A 19,131-nucleotide genomic window follows, 5' to 3' on the forward strand; every position below is an offset into this window, starting at 1 on the left:
ATAGCAGTGTGAAGTGCTTTGAGTGTCAGAGAGACTAGAAAAGCACTATATAAGTACAGGTCCATTTATCTGAAGTATATATATAATTTTGTTTGTGTGTGTATTAAGGATATATTAAGGATTTATTTCAATTACATTTCAGATAAAAGTGACAGGAAATGCGTGACTTGTGTAAGGAGTAAATATTTCCTTTTTCCTTACAACATTAAATGTGGTCCCGTTCATACGTCAGCCGTTGAATCTCTCTGACGGCTGTGATTGGTTGAGATAGCCCAGTTTCTCAGATCACGTGATGTTGCCGGACGTTGACCGTTCGTTGGTGCACTGCATAATCATGCCCATTGTCAAGCCATCTTTCGTGCAGCATCCAGTACCTGTTTTTAGGCCAGATATTACCAATTGATTGATAGTCACAGAGTGAACTGGCAGCAACACGTTTCATGAAGGACGTACACAGACGCCTCCTGCAGCCTAATGCGTTAGGTTAACCCTCATCTCCATCTCATCTCCTTCCGGTTGTCTCTGCTCCGGTGCAGATATGAGCGTCTCTCTGCTCCACCTGCTCACCGTCGTGCTCTCAGCCCGGGCTGCTGTGGGAGAGCAGACAGGACCAGGTCATGTCGACGGAGCTCCGCCTTCAAAAATAGGTGAGAAAGAACTGAGCCCAAGCGCAAGAGCCAAGTCCGCATTCACGGTCTTCGATGAGTCTGACTGAGACATGATGATAGTATTATGTCTCACTTTTAGGCACTGGATTACTTGCATTTGGATTACTACCACTCACATCATTAGCATTGTCGCTTATTTTAAACATACTGTACATACTGTGAATCACATCTGCAGGTGGCCAGGAGGGGGCTGATGTTTTGCCAGCTAAATAGGATGTGGTGCTATCATCATTTCCTCCTTTCGAGTAAAACTCTCTTGGGGAATAAGTTAAGACCAATCGAAGATATTCGTGCCATATAAAAAGATAAGATACCATTGTTCTTTGTGTGCAGTCAGTCAGAGTTTATTATCCCTTTGCGCCCTCTCATTCCTCTCCAATCTGTCTTTACCATCTTGAGGCCCACGTGTGCAGTGGTCCTGAGTAGAAAACAGGACAACAACTACAATAAACAAACAAAAATAAAGAAAGGAAAGAAAAAGAAAAATAGTCTTTTGCCCTTCAGGGCCACTGTACTCCTGGCCGTGGAGTCTGTTGCTTTTTCTGTTCACCATCGTTTTTGCAGAGATTTAAGATTTTAGTTTAACGTTTGTGTGTTTTGGGCCTCTTATAATAAAGACACGTCCATAAGTAGTGACACACATCAGGAATTATCTTACTGCTCAATCAAAACCTGTTAAGCACATATTGAGTGTATAAACCACAATCTTCTAATCTCACATTCCACATAATGAAGCAACAGACTACTTCACCTTATTTTTGTTTGATACTTGACGGTTAATTTTGACAACAGATTGCAATTTTAAATGTCACGAATGTACTTTTTTGGCGTCTGATATTAAATATGACCCATCCCCATATTATTTCACCTTCTTGTTTCTCGTTGGCTGTGGTCGTGTGTTCCAGCCGTGGTTGGAGCAGGGATAGGAGGCAGCTCCACCGCGCATTTCCTGCGACAGCACTTTGGCCCTGAGGTCCAGGTGGACGTGTTCGAGAAGGGGGACGTTGGAGGCCGTCTTGCCACTGTAACAGTCAACCACCATGACTATGAGTCTGGGGGCTCCATCATTCACTCCCTGAACCTCCACATGCAGGACTTTGTCAAACAGCTAGGTTGGCATTTGGAAACTCATAAAAACACAAACATATAAGTAAAGTTGTGGCTTATCAGATTGTAAATTGTGATTTAAAGAAAGAGGTGAAAAATCAGTCTGACCTCATTTCTTTTCAATCTTGTTTTGGTGCATTGTAGGATGGCTTTGAAGCTCAGAAAGCTTTTTTATCTAAAAACTGTTTATCCTGTATTTCTTTGGTGCCCACATTGCTCTGCAATATTTCCTCTCCTTGTGTGCATTTGTCTTCTTTTTCTGTTGCTCTGCGTCTGTCCCTCAAGGTTTAAAGTATCGTCGCAACATGGCGGGTAAGACAGCTGTGTTTAACGGCGAGGAGGTGATTCTGGAGGAGACAGACTGGTACCTCCTGGACCTGTTCCGACTGTGGTGGCGCTATGGCATCAGCTTCATACGCCTGCAGATGTGGGTGGAGGAAATTATGGAGAAATTCATGAGGTGAGTCAGGGAAATGTTGCACAGTTTGCTGTCATCTGTTGGCATGCTTGACAGGATGTAACAGGGATGCATAATACCTTTGTTTTAGATATGATATTTCACAACCTGCGTAGCATGAAGACAAGGGGCTTTTCCAGTATTTTTATATAAAGTGCTCCTAGTGGGACATTGATTTATATGAGGGTAAAGTTGTGTGTATATCTGTCTTCACTTAGTGAATCTAATCTACTCTAACTACCAACATTAAAGATTTTTCTCAAAATGAAAAAAGCAGATTTAAAGGGGAGAAATGTTCTCCCCTGAAAAGCCCTGAGTCGGGATGACTTAGTTCCACCTCTGTGGTGTCACCCCTTGGAAACACTTCTGATGAGGAAAACCTGCAATGTGTGATACTATTGTTCAGTATTACGTCAAAGATAAGACGTCAGTCATGTGTGGTGTATTTCAGCCACTTGCTCAATAATCTATCAGGAACATGATAACAATGTGATATACTGTGTAGATCTGCTCTTCGGTGGCTTTGTGGAACCAATTTCTGCGTAAAAATACCTGCACTTTATTAAAATAAATTTTTTAAGCAACTTTGTCTTTTTTCTGACAACCTTAATGTTTCTGAAATATTTATTGTTTCTGAGCTGAAGATCTTAGTTTTCTTTATCCTAAGTAAATGTTGTGTATGTTGTGTGTGTGTGTGTGATACAGGATCTATAAGTACCAGGCTCACGGCTACGCGTTCAGCTCGGTGGAGAAACTGTTGGACTCTCTCGGGGGGAGCGGCTTCATTAACATGACCCGGAGGCCACTCTCTGATTCGCTTCTGGAGCTCGGTGTGTCCCAGCGCTTCATTGATGAGGTCATCGCGCCCGTCATGAGGGTCAACTACGGCCAGAACGTCAGCATCCCGGCCTTTGTTGGTGAGTGCAGGAAGAAGCATCAATAGGAGAAGAGGAGAGAGGAAGAGACAGGTAAATCAGTGGAAAGAGGGAGACTCATATCTGCTGTGAGAGGCAGGGGGTACGGGAACACGAGATGGAGGAGAGGAAAGAAAGGTGAGAGGTGGTTGGACTGTGTGAGCCCCAAAGCAGGAAAGTGTGTGGGCAGATGATAATAATTGGTTTATAGCACTTGGCACTGTCTGCTGAGAGTGAGCTAATGTGTGTGTCTGTGTTCGGGTGTGTGTGAGACAGGCGCTGTGTCTTTAGCTGGTGCCCAGAACAACTTGTGGGCGGTGGAAGGAGGCAACAAGCTGGTTTGTTCAGGCCTACTGAAGATGGCCAACGCTAACCTGCTGCAGGCCCAAGTCAACTCCATCTCTCCGCTCTACTTAGGTACTTTACCCCTAAGCTGACTGAACAGGACCCTGTCATACAATGTGTTTATAATCATTTTTGAAAGACTTTGTTGATATGAGATATCCTCCCTATTTTTTTCAATTCCCCTCTTTAAAATTTCCAGAAAGGAGTTTAGTGATTTTCATTTCCAGAACTGTTTGTTTTTCTTTCTTTTTGTGCACCGATGATAAATAGGGACTTCCTCCCGGATGTCTCTGGGTGATTTTGTGACTTTCTTTTCCCTCCAGGGGAGACGCCTCAGTATGAGCTTAACTACACCACAGCAGCAGGAACAGGGTCGGATCTGTATGACATTGTGGTGTTGGCAACACCTCTTCAGGCCAGTGTTGGGTCCGGAGTTCATTTTCAAGGCTTCAACCCCCCCTTCGATGAGCTGCCCGGAAACTATCACAGTACCGTTGCCACCATTGTGCATGGCTACCTCAACACCTCCTTTTTTGGTTTCCCGGACCCCCGTCTGTTCCCCTACGCCAGCGTTTTGACGACTGAGACGCCTGAGGTGTTTTTTAACAGTGTGGCTAGCGTTTGTCCCGTCAACATCTCTACTGGCTTCAGGCGTAAACAGCCCCAAGAGGCAGGAGTCTACAAAGTGTTTTCACCTCAGCCTCTGGAGAAGAGTCAGCTCAAGGCTCTGTTCAGGTCAGACATCTCCTTTCTGCCACAGTAATCATTCAAACAGCTGTTCCTGTTGTCACTGGATGCCATCCTACCAGGGAATCATTAAAAAAACATATCACTTTACAAACTTTGTTCTCCATAATGGTGACATTAAGATGCTCATCTACAGCTGTGTAACATTTATGAAACTTGAAATCAAGAACATTTACCATCCAAACCAACATCTTCCTGTCTTTGCTGCACCTCTCGATCTCAGGTCGTACTACTCAGTCCAGGTGACAGAGTGGCAGGCCTACCCCTGTTACGGCAGCAGCCAGGGTCTGCCACCCGTGGAGCTCCACCCGAACCTCTACTACCTCAACGGCATCGAGTTAGCAGGTAGCGCCATGGAGATGAGCTCAGTAGCAGCAAAGAACATCGCCCTGCTCGCCTATCATCGCTGGAACAGGCAGACAGACATGGTGGACCAGAAAGATCTGATGCACAGGATCAAAACCGAGTTATGACCTGGTTAGCAAAGTTACTCCTGAAGTTTTTGTGCTAGGAAGCAGAAAGAAGGATCAGGGTGACTCTGACTCTTTCTGGATCCCAAATCTGATGTGTGAGCATCCATAAACTGAAAATACATACAAATTTATTTCCTGCATTTTGTTCTGTAAAATGTTTGGGACAGGGCTGGATATTTCAACAACAGTAGACTGTCGGGACCTCAGAAAAAAAACAACCTTTTTTTGAGTCTAGGCCTGTAAATGAACATAATTCCAATTCATTAAGAAAATATCTTACTTTAAATTCTATGAAAAAAAAAACTTACAGTTGCTTTTTGCATTAGCCAAACCTTCAGAAACAACAACAAAAAAATCAATAAAGTCAGAATTCTTAGACTGGAGATAAAGTTTAATAGAAATGTCACAAAATGCTGTTCTGACCTCCAAAAATGTTATTTAAGTGGCCCTGATCCTCTTTATTTTTACTGCTGCACTCTTCTGATGATACATTTTTAGAAAACAAACCCACATGATGAATCTGTGACAAACTGATTCTGCTTCTTTCCTTAAAAAAAAGAAATGCACAGAAACTCCAGTCATAAAGTCATTTAAACCCTAAGAAAAAAGGCATCATCAGCCACCAAAGATTTATTTTCATTGATTTTCATATTAATATGCCTACATATAATCTACAGATACATGAAACAATTTGCAGTATCTGTTGGGATTGATTGCTCATTTTCTTTGATGATTTCATCTACACATTCAGCTGCTGGCAGCTTTCTTTGCCAAGAGAGAAGAAAACCACATAACCATGGGAAACAGCAGCTAATATTGTTTCATTGAGCTGTTTGTGGTGTGAATGAAGTGAGAACCAGTGAAAACGTCAGTGGATGTGTTCTGGGGAAAAAAAGGAGTCAAAAACACGTCATTTGAGCATAAATGAGAAACTCTTCAAGTCTGCAGCAACATGACTGAACTTAAACCTGCTCTCTTATTTAATCAAAAAACATAAGCGGCAGTGAATTTTACTGTCTCTACATCTGAAGACTGTTTACAGTTTGAACTGAAACACTGAGCTCTTTTAGTTAATTTATAGAATAATTCTCCAGTGACTCACTCCTGTAGCCACTGGTGCTGTGCTCTGTTGCCCCTTTCATCAGACTGTTTCATTATCTCCCCTTCCTGCTGCTTTTGTTGCGTAATCCAGCGGAAAGATTTTTTTTTTTTTCTGGGGAATGCAGCCAACAAGCTTTCACACTGGACAAAATACAAGCAGAGGACAGATCTATGGAGCTGCTGCTGCTGCTGTGGATACTCTTCTTCTCCTCTTCTCTCTATTAACCATTAGAAACACTTTATCTACAAAAATCTCACAAAATAAAAAGATGATGGTGATTAAGCTGGACGTTCACTTTTAGAAAGTTTAAAAAATGTTATGACAAATGTACAGACTGCCTGTTTTGATTGCTCTCATGAGACTTTAAATGTTTGCTTTTTATGTCATATTCCAAAGTAGTCTAATAACTTTGATTTAGGCTGAAGAAGTTTTAACTGTTGTCTTCAGAACAGTGTGACTCTAAATGGCTTCACATAATGGATAATAACATCGAGTTATGTGATGAGAAAACAGCGCAGCCCTTTAATCTGATGAAATTGCCTTCAGAAGTGATGATGTTGTCAGAAATGATGTTGCTCCAGCTTGAGATGAAGGCTATTTATCTCACTGGAGGTTCTGAGCAACCACCTCTCTCAAGTCCCCGGCTCTCATTTAGCCAGATATTTGTGGCAACTCTACTTATATGAAAATATATCAAATAGATGCAGACATTGAGTGTTGTGGAAGCAAAACAGTCAGAAATCGTTACTCCATCAACTTTTAGCTTTGTCTCACAGTTTCCATTATCGGCTGAGATCCACCTTTTATCCCCAAGCACCTTTTTGACGTATGTCTGTGTTAGCTGAGATGTAAAGTTGGATAACCTCAGTGTTCATCCTCTACTGAGTTTCTATGCCTGAGATAGAAAACATATGTGTAATGTTTAGTCTGTTACTGCAGAGTAAACTCAAGAAAGAAGTCCTTAAGAGTAAAAAATGTAAGAGATATTGTGTCATGATTGTGAGGTCAAACTTTCAGTCCCAAGGTTAAGATGAGCTACAGTGTTTGGCTGTAGATTATTCAAACAGCAAGTCAGAGTATCTGTCGAAGCAATGTCGAGATTAAAACAAACAGATAGTGTAGTTTTTAAGACTTATGGAGGAAATGCTTTTAAAAATACTCCTAAGTTGGTCAAAGTCATGAGTAAGAGCACATACAGGTCTGTTTTATTATCCTTTTGCCGGGTCGCCATGACTCACATTTTTAGACGTGACATTATCAGTTTTCATTACTCATGCACCAACGTGCAAAGAAAGAAAAGAAAAAAAAAGACAAAGTTCATCTCATGTCTTGCAATTGCTTTTTATAAAAACGTTATTCTCTTTTATTTGAACTGGATGACTGTATTTCTTTGGATAACTAATGAAGCAATTTGATAACCCAAGCAAGAAAATGTTACAACTTAAATGGTTCACAACTCATCTATCTTTTGAACAGGTTGCACAATCTCAGCTGATAATCTGTGAGCTTCATTTTTTAAAGATATTGGATGTTTTTTTACGGTTGTATTAATGTGAATGAAGTGAAATATATCCCTCTTGATATGTAGGGATTCACTTTTTTCAGCTTTTTAACAAAGTATCAGAACCACTGTGTGTTGTTAGTTTGTTACAGGAACAGACAAAGAGAGAAAAAGTCCAAGCTGATGCATTCCACTGACATAAATAATACAAGACAAATTCAACTGTTCATATTCATCCAGTGTAACTGTTCAAAGGTTCATTTCTGTGACATCCTGCATGTGTCATTATAATTCTCTTGCTTCTTGAACAATTTCTCTGTCAAAATGTAAACATTATTTAACTGTTTAATAAAAGCACTGGACTGTTTGTTATGATTTTTTTGTATATTTGACCTGTTGCATTGGAGTAAAAGTTCATGTTGTTGATAATAATGAAAAAATATTAATTTTGAGTTCCAAACAATATTTTTTTAAACTCTTGCCTTGTTTAATTGTGTTTAGTGTCATTTACTTTAGATCATAGACTCACTGTACAATACACCCCACTTCTGTTGAGCTATTGTGAAATAAAGAAGTGGATTTAAGGGAAGCTCAGAGCCTCCTCCTCCTCAACTTCTACAGTGTGCCCACTATAACTCAGACCAGCTCTGCCTCCAGTGATGCAGAGCTCATTGTGTTAATATCTTCCAAACAACTAAGTTGTAGGAAAATTAACCACCATACAGCGTGTGCTGTCGGTGAAATGAGCTGTTTAGACTAAAGTCATTATGTTTAACTTTGCTGCATTGATTGGCTGATTTTAACTAGTGTGCATGTTATGTCTCCTTCTTCTGGACCAAGCCTCAAGTGGACACTTGATGAATTGCAGCCTCCAGCACTTCTGCATTGGCTTCATTTGGTTGCTAGGCCCCGCCCTGTCTCTCTTCTTTGTCCATTTCTTGTAATTTTTTCGTCTCTTTGCAATCTTTGAATTTGGAGTGAATCATTACTTTGTATGGCTCATTTGTTGGTCATTGACACCAAACTTTTTGTGGCTTCAGCGATATTTTTACTACTTTTTCTCCCGTGTTTGTCTGGAGATCCTACATGTAACCATGACCACATTGTTTACATGTGAACGCAGCTGTTAGCAGCCTGTAGCATGTCAATGCTAACTGGTGTAAGGCCTGATGTCTTTCCACAAGGTGAGGAGAATGAGGTGAGGACGACGTGCTGGTTCTCAGGTGCGAGCTGAGAAGTGACGACATGGACCTGTCCTTCCATCCATCGTTATTGGGAACATAAGATCTATCTCCAATAAGATGGACGAGCTAGCTGTGCTAACCCAGCAACAGAGAGAATACCAGAGGGCAGAGTAGCATCATGCTATTCACAGACATGGCTAATGGAGCTAATATCAGACACCAACGACACATTGGAAGAGCTTCACCTGCTGTGAGCAGACAGGATCCAGGAGACAGAGATGGAGCATGACTGCTGAAGAAGCTCAGTCCTGGACCCTGTGGAGGTGGAGGCTGGCTGAACTGGACAATGATGGACAAGCTGTCATCATCTATTTTCTTATGGACCTTTTTGCACTTTCTATACACTTTCTTACTTTTTTTTTTTCTTGATTGCTGCTGTGACTTCAATTTCGTTGTACTTGTTACAATGACAATAAAGTTCTATTCTATTCTATTCTATTCTATTCTATTCTATTCTATTCTATTCTATTTTATTCTATTTCACATGGCTGGAGGTTGAGATTTGATTTCCTTGACCAAAATGCTCCAAAAAGTGGAAGTTGTGAGATGGTGTTTGACAGACAGGAAATGTACAGCAGTAGATTCTGTCCATCAACATCTCCATGATCTGACTTGATGAAGCTTTGTCTGTGTTGGAGGCTTAAATAAAGGTTCAGGTTGTGTGGTTTTTAAACTCCCAGACAGTCAAAGTCATTCACGGTTTAAGCCATTCATCAGTTTTTAGTTTCTTTATCACTGTGTTTATGCACAGTACATCAAGAGCTGGTCATAACTCATGAACAGCACCTAAGATCCTCAGTTGTCTATGCAACTTTACATCATCAAATTATATAAATACCATAAGGAAATGCCCACCTTTTCCCAAAAAGTCTAATGACTGGTCCCTGTGTGCCTCACTGCTTCCTGTTAGCACAAAAACAATCACAGTGCTGCTAATAGAATCAAAGGAGAAAATCAGCAAACAAGGTGTCCCAATACATAGTATGACTCAATCTGATGTAACAAGCGTCACTTGTTCTCCTTTTACTTTGATCCCTCGACTGCACATTGTTGATATTAATCAAACAGTTACTCCAGTCAAACTGTTGTGAGATCAAAGAAAAGCAGCACAGCCAAGGCGCTCAGGAACGTCCCTATTGTGATAACTAATAACACTAGAATTAACACGGTGGAGATCAAAAGCCTTTTTCATTAGGTATCCATTTAAAACAAAACTCTGGGAAAACGTCTCTGCTTCCCAACATCCAAGCTTCTGTGATGTAGCTGGAAGTTTCATTTCACCAGAAGCTCTCTCTCTCTCTCTCTCTCTCTCTCTCACACACACACACACACACACACACACACACACACACACACACACACACACACACACACACACACACACACACATATGTATAGAGAGACTCAAGTAATAATGAAATCAAAACAATAATAAATGTAAAGTACAGCTCTTTCTAGAAGCTTCAGCTCACCACACAACATTTATTTAAGGCTTTAGTTTTCCTTTTTTATTTATCTATTTTTTTCCCACAGATGTTTTTCTTGATAATAATCATGGATGTGGTTCTACTTTCTCTTTCTTTTTCTAGAGAAAAGGTAGGTGGGACTGCCCGGCAAAGCTGCTTACTCTGCCCCTGGAGACTTTTTTTGGGCTGAACTCAGTAGAGATGTTGTTCTGAGTCTAATTCCAGAGGAGTTATGAAAGTTGGTTGCATGTATGTACCTCAACTTAGTTTTTAGTCGGTGTGTGTTAATTTTACAAAGCTTGGCAAGCATCACTACCTTGATAAGGTTGTGGTTTTACGCTACTTTATGTTCTATTGTACATTTTAAGACTGAATGGATTCATAGGGTTGTTCAGAGTCTGGGTAAGTCTGTGATCTCTTAAATTAATTCTACAGCTTTGTTAAGTTAGAGATTTAGATATTTACTATAGCTTTAAGTTGCATTCTTCTAACAGACTGTAGGTGTTTATAAAGAGATAGGAGAAAGTAAAATGAAAAAAAAAGAATGAATGAAAGAGCATGTAATTGAAAACAGGTTTAAAGCCAGACTGAAGAGGATTTAAATTCAAAAGTCAACTTCTTAGTCAGTATATTACTCATATTACATTGTCAGAGTTAATATGGAGATTACACAAAGGATCCAAATTGGGGTAGTAGAACAACAACAGGAGAACTCCCTTTCCTTGCAAGAACCTGGTACCTACATCACCCACAATGCATCTATAAACAGTCCATAAAGAGATTTCTGTGTGTCATGCAAGTGGCAGCTCATGTAGCATAATAAATAGAGTTCAGATATGGATGACAGACATTAGGGGAAAGAAAACCTAATCCTCATGTTTACATATTCTTGGCAGGATTTTTTTTTTATCAGAACCACTAATTTTCACTTCAATGTCAGGGTTTGCACACTACTAATTTGCATTTTCTTGGAATATGTTTTTTCCCTAACTATAAAGTTGAACTACCTTTTTATGCAGGTCCTTAGACAGTTCTCTCCCTATGGATCAGTATCCAGAAACTCTGTGCATCTCTAGATAAAATATCCAAAGCTCCCTCCAGAGTCCAGAACTCACTATTTATGCACAGACACTTATAACAATCAAACAGGTCACAGATGTGGACGCTTACTCCTAACAGCCATTTAAACCTGTGTGTACGTCAACCTGTGATTGCTATCAGCCCAAACATTCAAGGGTATGTAAACTGTGGGTGAGGGTAATTTGGGTCATTTCAGTTATCGTTATCACTTAAAAAGGCATATATACTTATGTAATGGTAAAAAGCACAACCTGATCTCCTGACTATCTCTAAAAGATTTTTACATGATCATGTTTATCTTAAAAAAGGACCAACTTTCTCAACTTCTGCAAGGGTTTTCTAACGTATTAGCAATGTATTAAATCCAGTCTCATCTAAAAATGAGAGTCGAAAAATGTGGTCCAAATACCGAGCGTTAGATAAAACATCTATACAAAAAAAAACATTTACCAATTAAAAAGGTCCTTTCCTTTTTTGGCATTTGATAGCCTATAGTACGCAGACTTAGAGTGGTTCTGTGTTGCCATTGTCTTACTGCCTGATTCATTTTTTTATTATTATTATTATTTTATTTATTTATATCTATTTTTTTTTTTACAATACTTTATTACATTTAGAATAATGAGATGTTGCACAAGTGTGGTCACCCTGTCTTTGCTCGTCTCCTATTGGCACAGCGATACACCACGTGGTCGGGCAGTCACGCGCTTTCCAGGAACCCGTCAGGAAGAAGAAAAACAAAACAACCCCGAGAGAGCTGTAACAGCGCGTGGACTCCATTGAAAAGGGGGCCCTGTTATAGCTATTAGGAGGACATACACGAGGTCCGACAAGAAACGAGACGGATGCGTGGGCGTCCTAAAAGTGAGTACGAGTCTCATGTATCGACTTTGGGGCAACTCTGCTGAGCATTAGCGCTGTATTTGCCGTGGTGGAGGATTAGCTTTGAAGCTAACGGGAGGTCGGCTGTTGTTGTGTATCGGGCTTCAGCTGGGATGAGGAAGGGGGCGGACTGACGGAGGCCATACTGACTGTGAGCTGCGGGTGATAAGAAAACAAGACCCATCGTGTCTGCATCAGAAATCCATTGTACAAACCCATAAACACCTTTACCTTGTCTCTTGTCATACACTACAGTGTATCGAGGTCTTATAAGAAGTGTTTCCGTACGGAAATATTGGCTTCACGATGTAGAGGAAATTTCGCTTAGATGTCACTAAAGGCAAATCCAGTCTAAAATTAGTGATTTTATTTATTATACCCTGATACAAATATGTGTTTAGTCGCATCAGAAGTGAGGCTTTATGTCTAACTCGGAGTCAGGATGGTTAAAACTGCACTTATGTAAGAAGATTGGCTTGTACGCTACTTTAAACTATCTAAATCGTGCTGCTCGTAGCTCTCTGCATAAAATGCCAAGCAGACATACGTTAAAAGAGTATTTTTTGTAAGTAAAGGCCCGAGCTCATTAGTGAAATGGTCAACACTTGACTTTTTCGTGCCTGAGCTCTCTGTAGGTACACGCCCCCCAACACAAAACATCCACTGCTGCTGGGAAAAAAAAGCTCGGCATAGCTAGAAATTTCCATAGGATGTAAGGTTTCTGAAAGCCTGAAGAGATTTACATTTTGACCGAGGGTAACTCTGAAACAACGATTTCTTTGCGATGATGTATCAGTTTGATTTCACACCGTGTCAGCCAGCAGCAACTTACTGTTTATCAGCCGACTTTGGTACATTTTGTGCTTTGTGTTTCCTGAGAGGAATAAATGCACACTGAAGCCACGGAAAGACGTATGGTTGTGTGTTGACCTTATTTATTGTTGGAGCTAGTGCTTTTAACTTGAAGTACATTTAAAATTTAATTATCTAGGCCACGGACATGTAGGCCTCCAACTTGTTTATCTTCTGCCTCAACCTAGATTGAAACGGGCTGTTTATTATGAAGCAGCTTTTGAGACTGACAGTCTAGGCAGCCAATCAGGTCCACCTGGGGGCGGGATGTCTTCACCGCTAAACCAATGGAGATCATGGATTACGTGGGTGTTGGCCCCGGTGGTTAGATTGAGGCTCTGTTATGCTTTGCTGAGGGTCTGTGGTGAGTGCAGATACTGTGGAGACACTGGAGACATTATTGGCTTTGTTGATGTGCAAAATTGCTCATTTGTACTCTGTACCTGCCTGACAGATAGTGATGGTGAGGCTAAGATTTAGACCTTCATGCTATTTAGCTGAGCATCTCAAAACACCTGGATTCATCACAAAGAGAAGCAGTTACTGTTGTTGTCTTATTTAGTATATAAAGTTGGTAAAATATGCATGTTCTTAGTTAATATTGTGCTGTAGTGTTTTCTGGTACTGTGTTTGTTTCACAAGGTTTTTAGGAACCTGCATGTTTCACATCTGCAGCTGCAGTGTCTGACCATAACTATTCATCCATCCTATCTCTTTATGAAGAGGAGAGGAGAGAAAAACCTTTATATTACATACACACTCATGTAAATTGTAATTTTAAATTATTAGCTTTTTTACTATATTTTTTTAACTTTATCTTGTGGGTGTTAATCTAGATAACCATGTCACCAAATAGCAGTTGTGTGTCTGTATGTTTGCAGAATTAATCATATAATTTAGTTTTTTAGTAGCCAACAGCTGTATATCTGAAATGATTGCTTATGATCAGTGTTATTAGTGACACTGCAGTTTGACAAATAGATTTGCACCCCCATTTGATTGGCTACCCCAGGATAGTGATTCACCTGTTTACAGTAGTCTTCTAGTTGTTACAGTCGTGTGATGCAGAGCTGCTTAGAATGAAGAGGAAATTATCTGAATGGAAGAATACTTAATCCAGCACAGAGGCAATATTCCTGGTGAGCAGGTTCCTAGTCTTGCCAGACTCCACCTTCTACCTCTGTTGCTGTCTCGCCATCATAGCGACCCTCCCTCTCTCTTTCTGTATCCTTCTCTATCTCTCTGTGTCTCTCTAACTAATACACAGTCTCATCAGATGTTTGTCGAACATGAGTTTGGTTCTGCTCAGGGTTTCTGCCTGTCAAAGGGGAGTTTTTCCTTGCCAATGTGACTTGCTAAATGCTGCAAAGCGCTGTAGACATGGTGAATTAGGATGAGATAAGACTCTTCATCATCTCTGGGTTTTTTGTCAATAATACAACATTAAGAGGCATGACCTGTGGTTTCGGAAAGTGTCTCGAGATAATGTTTGTTCTATTTTATACAGATGCAGCCAGATGGATAGATTAATTGATCGTAAGACAGCACGCTATCTCCATGTGATTTTTCATAGCATGTATTTTTGTGAAAATGTGTACTTTGGCACAAGCGCAGCTCAGTGACCCAACAAAAATTTGTGCTTGCAGGCTGTCGTCCTCCATCAGTACATCTATTTCATGAACATTACTAACTACTAGGGGTGTAACGGTACACAAAAATCACGGTTCGGTACGTACTTTGGTTTTAGGGTCACGGTTCGGTACATTTTCGGTATAGTATGGAACAACGCAAAACCATTTGCTTGTTTAGCATGTTTATTAAACCAAAAACCTGCCATTTTACAGCGAGGGGGGAGGCTCTTCAAGCTCTGGTTGGTCGTTAGCAGCAGCCATGATGCACAATTCAGACACAAGCTCCTGTGGCTACGGAAGCTCTTCTGATTGGCTCACCGTGAGACGTCACGTCTACATGATAAGCACATGATCGCAAATCACGAATCACAGACCACTTTCCTCATGAATATTAAAACGCCTTCCCTGCTCAGCCAATCATAGACGAGTACTCACGCGAATATTAACGAGCCATGTGCAGTGGCTAACGTAAACTTACTGTACTCCTTCTAATACAGCACTGTACCGAGCCGAACTGCTTTATGGAGCGGTTCAGCACGGATACATGTACCGTTACATCCCTACTAACTACAACCCTATCATTCCTTGGGTCAGTCAGGTAGGGCTGTTGGATGCTAATGAAACCCATTTTGAACTAGGGATGCAGTGATATTAAATTTTTGGCCAATACCAATATTAATTTTGCTGTTATAGTCAATAACCAATCCTCACGGACGTCAGTATTGGTGGAAAAAAAAACAATCTCGACACAGATGATGTGTTGAGGTAGTTCAAAGAAAAAGAGTGGTGCAATCGGAAGAAAAGACGACAAAGATCATAGAAAGGATTGAAGGGTGGGGCGCCCAAGATGAACGTGATAAAAAAAGTACATTTTGTCTGATTGTTTTGGAACAAAAACAGGAAGAAAGACATAAAAGAAGAGGGTCCGCTCTTCTTAGGTAGTTTTGGTGTTAACATAGTCATAGAAAACAATAATAGTTGGGTCTTGAAAGATACCACAAGATGCTCTGAAGATAGCTGGCAGCTAATGAGTAAATATCGGCCCACTTGTACACATCAGCCAATACCAATATGTTGAAAAAAATGACCAAAATTGGTCGATACCGGTATTGATACAAGGGATGCAGGATATCTGATTTTTGCCGATATCCGATATGCCGATATATCGAAACCCCTTTTGGCCGATACCGATATCAATCCTGATACCGATACCGATACCGATAATCACAAGTTTGTTTGTTTGTTTTTTTCACTGTAAAGAAAGCTAAGTCTATCCTGTACTGAAATTTATATGTTACTCTAATTGTAACGGTCTTATTTGTTTAAGAAACACACATAAAACAAGACAAAAAACATTTGATTTTACCATAAATAAGAAATGAATTATTTTTTCAAACTCAAGACATTCAGTATTGAAATACAGAAAAATAATTCCTTTAGATCACATGAACTTTAAATGTACAATGCATTTTTAAACATAACCAAGTTGCATTTGATTATTTTAGAGCTACTGTAAGTATCGGTCTCGTATCGGAATGCATCTAAAATCTCCGATATAAGCACTCCGATATAATCAGTCCATTCCAGACTCTACTCCTGCTGTTTTTATTTGATTCATTTAGGTTATTTTCTGGGTCTTCTAATTTATTCTTTATTTTATTCAATTACTAGTATATTCTTATGTTTAATGTTAAAATTTCTGTTACCTATTTGTTAATAATAAATGGGTCAGTTTTTCCTCATACCTACTGTTGCTGACTACTGTTCTTTGTTTGAATAATATCACTTAATCAAGCCTTTTCTAACATGACAGACATACTACAAAATAAGTAATAAAAGTATGCAAGTTCAATGCTGATATCGTATCGGATTAATATCGGTATTGGCCAATACTCAATGCTGCTGTATCGGTATCGTATCGGAAGTGAAAATGTAATATCGGGACATCCCTAGAAACAGTATACTTCCTCAGTCAGCATGTGTACATCATAATATACATAAAAAATTTACCTCACAGTCTGAGCCCGGGGTATAATGACCATGCTTCCACACTGTTGTGATGCTGTCAGATGAAGCTCAGACCAGCTATCAGGTACCTCCGCTAATTGTTTCCAATTTAGTAGTAGAAAAATATACTTTCATATTAGTTTTTGCGTCAATGAGTGATATTCTGCAGAAATGTAATATTCTCTGTAAAAGATGAAGAATATCACATTGGCGTTTAAACTGGAAACCGTGGCTAATGTGCATGATATATTTATAGCACTTCAGATTATATATTGAACGGTGCAACGTCACATCAGGTATTTGTCATGTGTCATGCAGGCCTAATTTAAACTACATCAACCGTACATGCAGACACTATAAGTTGTGTATGAGTGATCTTCTGTGCTGTTTCTCTCATGCTCAATAAACAGTTCAGCTTCTCCCTGCTTGTTATCGCTGTAGGAATCAGCGACTGACTGCTATCAGTAGGTAACTCATTCCAAATAAGACACTGCTGCGTGGCCTACTTGGATCTGGTCCAATGTTGTGAGGCAGAGAATGTGAGCTGTTTGCATGATAGTGGAGCTCTGAGCTGAGCACAGCGCAGTCACAACTAAGCGCAGCTTTTTGTCCAGACTTGAATCAACAGGAAGTGGAGGAAACATGCTGCGGTGGGTTACTGAAAATCTGAATACTTAAAGCTATTTTTTCTGTGCCTGTTTGTTTATAAAGATATTAGATAAAGGGGTTTTTATTTGAAGAATTGAGTTTAGATATATCTTTATTATACTGTGCATTCATGCGTCCACTTTTTCAGATTTGCTATTATAACTTTATAATGACAAATGGCAAATAATCAGCGATGAAACAGGTGATAAGCAACTTGCTTCCCGTTTCTTTTCATTAATTTACATCTATGCTCAGAAAAAACACTTTAATCTTGCAAACTGAGCTGATGCTTGTTTCTTCTGAAGACAGAGATGTGCATTTATCTGATAGAGCTCATCACAAACAGCCGCAAGTCATCACAGGAAACTGTGCTTTTGTAGAGAGCTTGCTGTGTGACCTAGCACACCAACTTTAGTCCTCAAGGCCCGCTATGAGGAGCATTGAAGACATTTAATATAAGCAACATGTGAGCTGCAGCAGCGGGGAGGGATGCAGCCACAGTAACAGTGTTAGAAAAAGTAAATCACATTACTGAGAGTGAAGGCAGTGTTTTGTTACCTGGTCTGGATAGACAAACAGTCAGCACTTATTTCAGACTCGACTAAGACTGAGCATCCCTGATGCACTTTTGAGGCGTAAACATGATGCTGCAAAAAAACACACTGCTCTGTCCTCCTCAGGATTTTCTGTTTGTCATGGTGGCACAAAGTGAAGAAGAACCTTGACTGAAGCTCGTAGACACAGGATGTCAGGAGGGGCACTGAGTTGATGTTTACTTTATTTCTGAGTTATCTCCCGGGATGTCCTCCTCCTCACAATAAACAGAGCGGCTAATTAAAAACAGTAAAAGTACTAAATAAAGCTGCTGTGGAGGTGAAACCTCAGTGTCTCTGAAACACTAACACTGAGGCAGGATGTCAGCTTCCTGAACTCATGTTCAAAATTAAAGTGTTACCTTTCTGTTTTCTAACTTTAAAGGTTAACAGCTGTCTAGCTTTGCTGTTGCTTTGCTTCCTATTGGTTCAACTACTTGGCTAAATTATAGGGATGCACGATATTATCGGCACAATAGCGGTATCAGCTAATAAAAGCTTAAAAACACGTTTATCGGTATCGGCAGATATGAAAATTTCTGCCAATAGGCACAGCCGATGAGGAGCTATTCAGTTAGGATTTTTATTATTTTCCATCTGAAAAATAAGCTTCTTAAATAAAATGTAGCACTTCATTTATTTGCACTGCAGAGCTCTGTGTCTGTCACCAGGTTGTTACAGTAGCTCTAAAATAATCAAATGCAACTTGGTTATGTTTAAAAATGCATTGTACATTTAAAGTTCATGTGATCTAAAGAAATTATTTTTCTGTATTTCAATACTGAATGTCTTGAGTTTGAAAAAATAATACATTTCTTATTTATGGTAAAATCAAATGTTTTTGTCTTGTTTTATGTGTGTTTCTTACACAAATAAGACTGTCACAATAAGAGTAACATAAATTCCAGTACAGGATAGACTTAGCTTTCTTTACAGTGAAAAAAAAAAACAAACAAACTTGTGATTATCGGTATCGGTATCGGCCAAAAGGGGTTTCGATATATCGGTGTATCTGATATCGGCAAAAATCCAATAACGTGCATCCCTACTAAATTGCATTTTTTGATGATGTTGTGGCTTTAATGCTTCTTCTAGGTTTAGTGCAGAAATGTGACTCAGTCTCTAGTCCGAGCACAGCCTTTAACTGAGCTCTGATGTTTTGGGGTCTGTCAGTCTCAGTCAGAAATATCTGGCTCTGCATCACAGCCGGCATCAGCTATAAGCAGCGAGTTATACCATATTAAATTCTGCGTCTGTAAAATATTCTGTGCAGCTTCTGACGGAGTGGGTGAGGACTCATTTTCTGCATATTGGTGAGATCTCTGGGTGCGATCACAGGCTGCTTTTCCTCCGTCCTTCTGTAAAAACATAAAGTCTGGATTAATGCTGGTGGTTGTGTTGTGCTCAGGCCATA

The 19,131-nt window shown here is 39.9% G+C and overlaps 2 protein-coding genes across 2 annotated transcripts in view; both read left to right on the forward strand.

The window, feature by feature from the left end:
* The first annotated feature begins 310 nt into the window (after positions 1 to 310).
* pcyox1l (prenylcysteine oxidase 1 like) lies at positions 311 to 7,671 on the forward strand. The gene is made up of 7 exons (XM_074672950.1): positions 311 to 647; positions 1,574 to 1,780; positions 2,061 to 2,235; positions 2,938 to 3,149; positions 3,423 to 3,563; positions 3,815 to 4,226; positions 4,462 to 7,671. Exons 1-7 carry the CDS (start codon positions 539 to 541, stop codon positions 4,709 to 4,711), a joined length of 1,506 nt encoding a protein of 501 aa, XP_074529051.1. The 5' UTR covers positions 311 to 538; the 3' UTR covers positions 4,712 to 7,671.
* Positions 7,672 to 11,831: 4,160 nt separating this feature from the next.
* The window catches only part of crebrf (creb3 regulatory factor), a 32,599-nt gene continuing 25,299 nt past the window's right edge, over positions 11,832 to 19,131 (forward strand). Inside the window, exon 1 of the mRNA XM_074672057.1 lies at positions 11,832 to 11,968. The gene's annotated coding sequence lies outside the window, so the exon portion shown is untranslated. The remainder of the gene's footprint in view (positions 11,969 to 19,131) is intronic.

The sequence above is a fragment of the Halichoeres trimaculatus genome, unplaced genomic scaffold (assembly GCF_033239565.1).
Source record: "Halichoeres trimaculatus isolate MK-OKI-2021-1 unplaced genomic scaffold, fHalTri1.1 fHalTri1_scaffold_6, whole genome shotgun sequence".
In the NCBI taxonomy this organism is placed as follows: Eukaryota; Metazoa; Chordata; class Actinopteri; order Labriformes; family Labridae; genus Halichoeres; species Halichoeres trimaculatus.